Source organism: Oncorhynchus mykiss, chromosome 15 (assembly GCF_013265735.2).
Source record: "Oncorhynchus mykiss isolate Arlee chromosome 15, USDA_OmykA_1.1, whole genome shotgun sequence".
Taxonomy (NCBI): Eukaryota; Metazoa; Chordata; class Actinopteri; order Salmoniformes; family Salmonidae; genus Oncorhynchus; species Oncorhynchus mykiss.
This window is the reverse complement of record NC_048579.1, coordinates 69608364-69618017: the sequence shown is the minus strand read 5'-3', so window position 1 is coordinate 69618017 and position 9654 is coordinate 69608364. Positions and strand designations below refer to the sequence as shown.

General features: G+C 44.3%; 1 protein-coding gene and 1 long non-coding RNA gene across 2 annotated transcripts; both read left to right on the top strand.

The window, feature by feature from the left end:
- Window positions 1-3798: 3798 nt before the first annotated feature.
- LOC118936535 (pleckstrin homology-like domain family A member 1) lies at window positions 3799-6395 on the top strand. Its single transcript, XM_036945124.1, has 2 exons — window positions 3799-4483; window positions 5212-6395. The coding sequence occupies exon 1, from the start codon at window positions 3999-4001 to the stop codon at window positions 4455-4457; it is 459 nt and encodes a 152-aa protein (XP_036801019.1). The 5' UTR covers window positions 3799-3998; the 3' UTR covers window positions 4458-4483; window positions 5212-6395.
- A 1277-nt stretch (window positions 6396-7672) lies between these two features.
- LOC110499763 lies at window positions 7673-8273 on the top strand. The gene is made up of 2 exons (XR_005036200.1): window positions 7673-7992; window positions 8052-8273. It is a non-coding gene; the product is annotated as an uncharacterized LOC110499763 (long non-coding RNA).
- The last annotated feature ends 1381 nt before the right edge of the window (window positions 8274-9654 follow it).

Genomic DNA, 9654 nt, shown 5'->3' with positions numbered 1-9654 from the left:
GCTTCTTGATATGCTACACCTGTCAGGTGGATTTATTTTCTTGGCAAAGGAGAAATGTTCATTAGCAGGGATGTAAACAAATTTGTTCACAACATTTGAGAGAAATCAGCTTTTTGTGAGTATGGAACATTTCTGGGTTATTTTATTTCAGCTCATGAAACATGGGACCAACACTAGATTTTGTGTTTATATTTTTGTTCAGCACATATACATACACAGTATCTACGGTCTCACCACTGAAATGAAGGGCCAGATGACAGCTCAACGGAAGTGCCCATTTATTGTATTCTCGTAGATAGGTGAGAGCCAAGCGTTCTACAGATTGTTTTCTCGTAGATCGGTGAGAGCCAAGCGTTCTACAGATTGTTTTCTCGTGGAGAGGTGAGAGCCAAGCGTTCTACAGATTGTATTCTCGTGGAGAGGTGAGAGCCAAGCGTTCTACAGATTGTATTCTCGTGGAGAGGTGAGAGCCAAGCGTTCTACAGATTGTATTCTCGTGGAGAGGTGAGAGCCAAGCGTTCTACAGATTGTATTCTCGTGGAGAGGTGAGAGCCAAGCGTTCTACAGATTGTATTCTCGTGGAGAGGTGAGAGCCAAGCGTTCTACAGATTGTTTTCTCGTGGAGAGGTGAGAGCCAAGCGTTCTACAGATTGTATTCTCGTGGAGAGGTGAGAGCCAAGCGTTCTACAGATTGTATTCTCGTGGAGAGGTGAGAGCCAAGCGTTCTTCAGATTGTTTTCTCGTGGAGAGGTGAGAGCCAAGCGTTCTACAGATTGTATTCTCGTGGAGAGGTGAGAGCCAAGCGTTCTACAGATTGTATTCTCGTGGAGAGGTGAGAGCCAAGCGTTCTACAGATTGTTTTCTCGTAGATAGGTGAGAGCCAAGCGTTCTACAGATTGTTTTCTCGTGGAGAGGTGAGAGCCAAGCGTTCTACAGATTGTTTTCTCGTAGATCGGTGAGAGCCAAGCGTTCTACAGATTGTTTTCTCGTGGAGAGGTGAGAGCCAAGCATTCTACAGATTGTTTTCTCGTAGATAGGTGAGAGCCAAGCGTTCTACAGATTGTATTCTCGTAGAGAGGTGAGAGCCAAGCATTCTACAGATTGTATTCTCGTGGAGAGGTGAGAGCCAAGCGTTCTTCAGATTGTTTTCTCGTAGAGAGGTGAGAGCCAAGCGTTCTACAGATTGTTTTCTCGTAGAGAGGTGAGAGCCAAGCGTTCTACAGATTGTATTCTCGTGGAGAGGTGAGAGCCAAGCGTTCTACAGATTGTTTTCTCGTAGATCGGTGAGAGCCAAGCGTTCTACAGATTGTTTTCTCGTGGAGAGGTGAGAGCCAAGCGTTCTACAGATTGTTTTCTCGTAGATCGGTGAGAGCCAAGCATTCTACAGATTGTTTTCTCGTGGAGAGGTGAGAGCCAAGCGTTCTACAGATTGTTTTCTCGTAGATAGGTGAGAGCCAAGCGTTCTTCAGATTGTTTTCTCGTAGATAGGTGAGAGCCAAGCGTTCTACAGATTGTTTTCTCGTAGATCGGTGAGAGCCAAGCATTCTACAGATTGTTTTCTCGTGGAGAGGTGAGAGCCAAGCGTTCTACAGATTGTTTTCTCGTGGAGAGGTGAGAGCCAAGCGTTCTTCAGATTGTTTTCTCGTGGAGAGGTGAGAGCCAAGCGTTCTACATATTGTATTCTCGTGGAGAGGTGAGAGCCAAGCGTTCTTCAGATTGTATTCTCGTGGAGAGGTGAGAGCCAAGCGTTCTACATATTGTATTCTCGTGGAGAGGTGAGAGCCAAGCGTTCTACAGATTGTTTTCTCGTGGAGAGGTGAGAGCCAAGCGTTCTACAGATTGTATTCTCGTGGAGAGGTGAGAGCCAAGCGTTCTACAGATTGTATTCTCGTGGAGAGATGAGAGCCAAGCGTTCTACAGATTGTTTTCTCGTGGAGAGATGAGAGCCAAGCGTTCTACAGATTGTTTTCTCGTGGAGAGATGAGAGCCAAGCATTCTACAGGTTGTATGAAACATGTCACAAATACATTATGCTACTTCCTGCCTTCAGAAAGTATTCATACCACTTGGCTTATTCCACATGTCCTGTTAGCCTGAATTAAAAGTGGATTAAATAGTTTCTCTCACCCATCTACACAATATCCCATAATGACAAAGTGAAAACATGTTTGTAGAAATTTTTGCAAATGTATTGAAAATGAAATACAGAAATATTGAATTTACATAAGTATTCACGCTTCTTTGCTCTGACATTAAATTGAGCTCAGATGCATCCGATTTCCTTTGATCATCCTTGAAATGTCACTACAACTTGGAGTTCACCTGTGGTCAATTAAATAGTTTGGACATGATTTAGAAAGAAACCTGAAACACACCTGTATATATAAGGTCCCACAGTTGACAGTGCATCAGAGCAGAAACTATACCATGCTGTCCAATGATCTGTCTGTAGATCTCTGAGATGGAATTGTGATGAGGAATATATCTGGGGAAGAGTATAAAACAATTTCTAGAGTGTTGAATGTTTCCAAGAGGAAAGTGGTCTCCATAATTAGGAAATTGAAAAAATATGGAACTGTCTAGAGCTGGCCGCCCGACCAAACTGAGCAACCGGGCAAGAAGGACCTTGGTCAGGGAGGTGACCAAAAACCCAATGACCACTCTGACAGAGTTCCTTATCTGAGATGGGAGAACCTGCCAGAAGGACAACAGTCTCTACAGCACTTCACCAATCTGTGCTTTTTGGGAGAGTGGCCAGATGGAAGCCACTCCTGAGAAAAAGGCACATGACAGCATGCCTGGAGTTTGCAGAAAGGCATGTGAAAGACTGAGATAGTAAGGCAAAAGATTGTGGTCAGATGAGACAAAAATGAAACTCTTTGGCCTAATGCAAACCACTATGTCTATAGAAAACCAGACACAGCTCATCACCCTTCTAACACCATCCCTACTGTGAAGCATGGTGGTGGCAGCATCATGTTATGGGGATGCTTTTCAGTGGCAGGGCCTGGGAGACTGGTAAGGATAGAGGGAACAATGAATGGAGCCAAATTCAGGCAAATCATTGATGAGAACCTGCTTGAAACCACCTTAGACTGTGGCAAATATTTACTTTCCAACAGGACAGTGACCCCAATCATGCAGCCAAAGTAACGGCTTCAGAACAGGAATGTGAAAGTCCTTGAGTGGCCCAGACTTGTATCCCGTTGAAAATCTGTGGAAAGACTTGAAGATTGCTGTCTAGTTTAAGAGTTTGTGAAAATCTGCAAGGAAGAATGGGAGAAAATCCCCAAATCCAGATGTGCAAGCTGGTACAGACATACCCAAGACAACTGAAATCTGGAATCGCTGCCAAAGGTGCTTCTGAATTACAAAGTATTGACTCAGGGGTGTGAATACTTATGCAAATGCAATATTTCTGTATTTCATTATTAATAAATGTATCAATACATTTGCTAAAATTTCTAAAAACATGTTTTCACTTTGTCAATATGGGGTGTTGTGTGGAGATGGGTGAGGGAAAAATATAAATTTCATCCATTTTGAATTCAGGCTGTAACACAAAATGTGGAATAAGTCAAGGGCTGAGAACTTTCTGAAGGCATTGTCTACTTGACTCAAGAAACTCACTCGCCTTGAGTTCTTAGTTCAATTGTATAGGCCCATTTGATTTCCAAAATACTATCAATATATCATTGATCCTCGCTGCACTGTGCTGGAGAGGCCCTCTGACACACGAGTCCTCTTTCCGCTGGATGTCACTCAGGGGGCGGTCCACAAGCTCGAGAAACCCCAATCAAACTGTGCGTATCAGTCACACCAGCGACCGCTGCCGACGGACTAGTATCAAATACCCTGCACACACATCCACGAGTTCCACAGCACATAGTAACCCACTCACTGCAGTGACCATTTCAGCATCCGATGCCTTTACCTCTACGGGCAAGGAGAAGAAGAAGTGTTTGCATTTGCTGAGAAAATTGGGGCGTTTTCTCAAGATGCTGGAGAACGGCGGCAAGGTGCTGAAAGAGGGGCTTCTGGAGAAGCGAAGCGACGGTTTGCTGCAGCTGTGGAAGAAGAAGCACTGCGTCCTCACGGAGGACGGGGTTCTGCTTCACCCGCCGAAGCAGCACGACCACCCGCACCATTACAACCACCACGGCGGCGGAGACACTGGCAAAGTCAAGGAGCTGCACTTCTCCAACATGAAAACTGTGGACTGCGTCGAGAGGAAAGGGAAATACATCTACTTCACCGTGGTCATGTCGGAGGGCAAGGAGATCGATTTCAGGTGTCCACAGGACGAGGGCTGGAACGCCGAGATAACTTTGCAGATGGTGCAATACAAAAACAGGCAGGCCATCCTGGCGGTGAAGTCTACCAGACAGAAACAGCAGCTCCTCGTTGTTCAGCTCCCAGGACAGAAAATTATTCGGAGCTCTCCAAACGTTGCGTGACCTGCGCCTCGGACATTCGACGTGCGGTAAGACATCCGAGAGAGGTCTTAGCAGGCTTGATTACTAATTACTACTTAGCCGCTTAGGAGTGGAAATCCTCTGCGGGGAAATTGCTTGGATATACATTCCCCGGCAACGTTTGATATTTGACACAAGGCTCAGGATATGAGGCTCACCTACCCCATAAATATGGGTTTACGCGCGGCGATGTCGGCAGGGGAGGCTTTGATGCTGTTAAATAAGCATGCATTGTTCCAGATGCTTGTAGCCTCCTCAATTACAGTCTCTTACATAAAAAATACACTACATTTGCCAATGCAAATATTATAGGTCTTTACTTTTTGCCTAATTACGTTTTAATGTTTTATTATTCACTATTATTAGGCTACAATTTATTATTATTGGTAGGCATATTATGGTACAGTTACCATCGGCACTTAATTGTGCCTAAAAATAACTAATATTTAATGAAATGGTTTAATATTATATTAATTTTAGAGTAAGGGTTCAAACACTGTCAGTGCTGTCACTGTCTTCTAAACATTCTTTGGAGCCATTTAGGCTGCGATTACACAGGCAGACCAATTCTCATCTTTTCCCATTAATTGGGCAAAAGATCAGAATAGGGCTGCGTGTTTAAACGCAGCTCAAGAAAGCCACGCTATTTATGTTCAGGTGTAGCCTACAGAGGTTCCTCTTCTCCTCGTGTCATGCACTGCCACCTCTGAGATGGTCTAATTTATTGTATCCGCAGGTTAATTGGACATTCAGAGGAGGGATCGATGGACTCCTGCTGCATCTGCCCGGCCTCACAAAAGGAGCGTCACACCCCGCAGAAAACATCTCATAATTTAACTGTTGTTTGGTCCCGACAACAGCAGCAGTCTTTTCTCAGTCCTATTTTTCATTAGAGACTCTTTATTTGAGACAGATGGACACTGATGGACAAAGCTTAGGCCTCTGCTACAGCACGAGTGAAAACAGCTGTATTCTAACGGGCGATTCTCTGCCACCCCCTTCTTATTTATTAGATTGTGTATATATGTTTTTATCTTAACAGTGTCATTGCCTAATGTACAGTGTGGTTGTTGCTGGAGTTGAAACTGAAAGCTGTGCTTGGAGATTCCGTAGGACAGTGTAATGTTTTGTCATGATTGGACATAAGCCTCAGTATCGTTGTGATCCTGGTGGGATGGTTGATTGTGTTACACCTTTAAGGATGTACCAGAGTCCCTTCCTTTCCCTTCTACTATTTCTAGAGGTGTGAGTAGCACATCCTATTGTAAATCTGTGGCCATGATACACATCCTCATTCTTTTATTGAACCAAAGACTTATACGGTATAGTTGCATTTTCCTCCCAAGTGTAGTTGACTGTAAAAATGGCAGGATGCTTCAATGATGAAGGAGATGTTGACAAATCTTTTATTTGTTTGATTTCTCCATAAATCTCACGTTTTGTGATTATCATCGTGCCAGATATTGGCACCCTTTTGCATTACAACTATGGAATATGGTTTGACTTTAGGAAGCAACGTGTGTCAACGCTGCATATTCTTTTGGGAGTCTTAAATCTGTACGGATCAGAAACTGCAGTCCTTTTCAGTGGGAACTGATAGAAAGGTATCCTAGTGAGCAAAACTGGTTGAACATTTCCTTTCAATGGCAAAAGTGTCCAAAAGGACTTATTTTCAACCAGTTTTGCCAAGAGCAAGTCATTAGGCAAATAATTCATCACCATCTTTCCTGAGGAAGCTATGCTGAGACTGACTGTTGAGTTGCCCCCTCACACCACCCCTGGTGTGTCAGGGTTGTCCTCACGTTAACACATGGGTCCTTTTTTTAAAAAAAAGTTACTGTTATTCAGTTGGGGTTTTATTTTGATGTGAGAGCTATTTTCATACTTCTGAAATATACATTCCATTTCAAATGAACAGCACCTCGTGTGATTTCCTGCTCTGTAGCGCATAGAAACAGCTTGCGGGGTGAAAATGTGCCGTTTAAATCACCAGCAGATGTGTGTTCAATAGCTGTGTGTAGTGTTGCCTGTCTCAACCCTTCAACAGCCAGTGAACTTCTCACCCCTATTTCCTGGGCTAAATCTAGAAGCTGTTGCTGTTCTGAGAATAATATTTCACCGTCAGCCTTCAGACTGAGACAAACTGCCATCCGTGGCGCGACAACACACGTGTCTCCCTGCCTCTCTCGATTAAGCTAACTCATTTATACTACAGGGGGTGAAAAATGTGGATGACAGTGCCATTTCTACTCATCCGCATGACATGTTGGCGGGGGGGGGCTGCCAAAAAGGGAGACGACTCTATAACTGCACCACTCGGCACTTGTGCATGCCCTCTTGACTGCTCAAAGCCACATCAAGCCATGAAGGAGGTGCTAGGCTGGGACACTGTGTAAGACAACCACCATCCACCCTGGAGGCCTCCAGTTGTGACAGGCGTCCTCTGATGGTGTGCTGACACCACCTGAGCACTGTGGCCGTTGGCTGGGCCAGGTACTGGAGTTCACCGATGATAAAGTCATGTTGACAGACAAGAGAGTGTCGATGGGCCGCTCTTGGTCTCTCACTGCACTTGGTTGGGATTCCACAGTTCCCCTCTATACCACCCTCCTCCCTACTCGGGCAGCTTGGGTAAAATTAAAAAGTCTGGGTAGCAACAAACAGTTGGCTGACTCCAAGCTCTGCTTGTCTACTTGGCTCACCTACCTCTGGCTCAGAGGTGAAGTTTAATCTAGGTACAGATCTAGGATCAGCTTCGCCTCCCCAATCCTAACCGCAAGCATTGGTGGAGAAAATGCCAAACTGACCCAAGATCAGCGTTAAGGGGCAACTTCATCTTACACAGCTCCTCTTCCCACCCAGCTCCAGCCCCATCCACCCACCCCAAGCCCTTTGCCCTTCCCACCCAGCCCCAGCCCCTCTCACCCAGCCCCTCCCCCCCAGCCCTTCTCCCCTCTCACCCATCTCCAGCCCCTCTCACCCAGCTCCAGCCCCTCTCACCCAGCTCCAGCCCCTCTCACCCAGCCCCTCCCCCCAGCCCTTCTCCCCTCTCACCCAGCTCCAGCCCCTCTCACCCAGTCCCTCCCCCCAGCCCTTCTCCCCTCTCACCCATCTCCAGCCCCTCTCACCCAGCTCTAGCCCCTCTCACCCAGATCCAGCCCCTCTCACCCAGCTCCAGCCCCTCTCACCCAGCTCCAGCCCCTCCCCCCCAGCCCTTCTCCCCTCTCACCCAGCTCCAGCCCCTCTCACCCAGCTCCAGCCCCTCTCACACAGCCCCTCCCCCAGCCCTTCTGCCCTCTCCCACTCTTCTTCCTCACTTTAATTGGTTTGTTAGGTCTGGAATGTCATTCACATGACTCCCAACAAAGATTGGCGCCTAGATAAATATTGATTGTCATATGAGCTGCAGTGATGTTTTCTGTACACTCAGTACTTAGTTCTTAATAAGGATAATGTAGGTTATTGCAGTGATGTTTTCAGTACACTCAGTACTTAGTTCTTAGTAAGGATAATGTAGGTTATTGCAGTGATGTTTTCAGTACACTCAGTACTTAGTTCTTAGTAAGGATAATGTAGGTTATTGCCAACTGTTTTTTTAAAGAGCTCTCCTCATTTTTGCACTGATTAAACACATATTGTCTCATTTTATATTTACTTATTGGCAGTGTAAATCTAGCCTTCTCAAGATTCCCTAAAAACCCAATGTGGATCTAAAAAATACAATGTAGAATTTCTGTCCTGTGAATTTCCTTGTGCTCATTATGACAGTACACCTGCTCATCAGTCTAGTGAATGGAACCCAGATTGTTCATGACTTTGTTTTCTCCCTGCTCTTTGAAATGCTCTGCGTAGGTGGAAGGAAGGTAGATACTGTAGATTAGCAACTCTCTTTATCTCTCTCTCTTTATCTCTCTCTCTGTGGCTAGAGAGGCTGAGGGATAGATCACCTTCAGGGGTTTTGTTCGTTATCTTTTCTCTTTGTGTGGATGGTGATACAGGTGTTGAAACAGGAAAGGACTTTGCTAAGCGAATTTCAACCATACAGGAACTCTCACAGTTATATAATGGAGAGAAGCTAATTCAAATGACATATTAGCAGGAAGTTTAGGATGACATATTCTGGTTGCTACACTATTATTTATCATTAACATACCATTATACCATATGTACAGTAATCAATACATGACATTTACTCCAGTCATTTAGCAGACGCTCTTATCCAGAGCCACTTACAGTAGTGAGAGAGGTAGTGAGTCTTCAAGCTGTGTATTATTGTACAGATGGGTCATGTGCATTAATGTACAGATGGGTCATGTGCATTATTCTACAGATGGGTAATGTGCATTATTGTACAGATGGGTAATGTGCATTATTGTACAGATGGGTAATGTGCATTATTGTACAGATGGGTAATGTGCATTATTGTACAGATGGGTAATGTGCATTATTGTACAGATGGGTAATGTGCATTATTGTACAGATGGGTAATGTGCATTATTGTATACGTGTCTTGAATTTCTTTACAAATTCCAGGTGCCTTAGTGCTATAGAGCTGTAATGATAGAAAGTAACTATTGGACAATAAGGTGAGACCAAAGGAGGATATAGGTGAGTTTTACTACAACTACTGCATCCTATATGGAAGATTGACCTGAATGTTAACTAATCATTCTGACACAGTTGACTCTGTGTCATGCAGGTGATGGAAAGTTTCAGCCAATTAATTACAATTAGCCATTGATCAGTGGGCTGCAATGATCATGCTCCCATGAATATTTCTTCCTTGAGGGAGTTGTTCCTAGCCACTGTGCTTCTGGGTCTTTTATTTATTTATATATATATATATATATATATATACACCAATTGTGCACGTTCTCCCACTTAAAAAGATGAGAGAGGCCTGTAATTTTCATCATAGGTACACTTCAACTATGACAGACAAAATTTGAAAATTTGAAAATATCCAGAAAATCACATTGTAGGATTTTTAATGAATTTATTTGCAAATTATGGTGGAAAATAAGTATTTTGTCACCTACAAACAAGCAAGATTTATGTCTCTCACAGACCTGTAACTTCTTCTTTAAGAGGCTCCTCTGTCCTCCACTCATTACCTGTATTAATGGCACCTGTTTGAACTTGTTATCAGTATAAAAGACACCTGTCCACAACCTCAAAC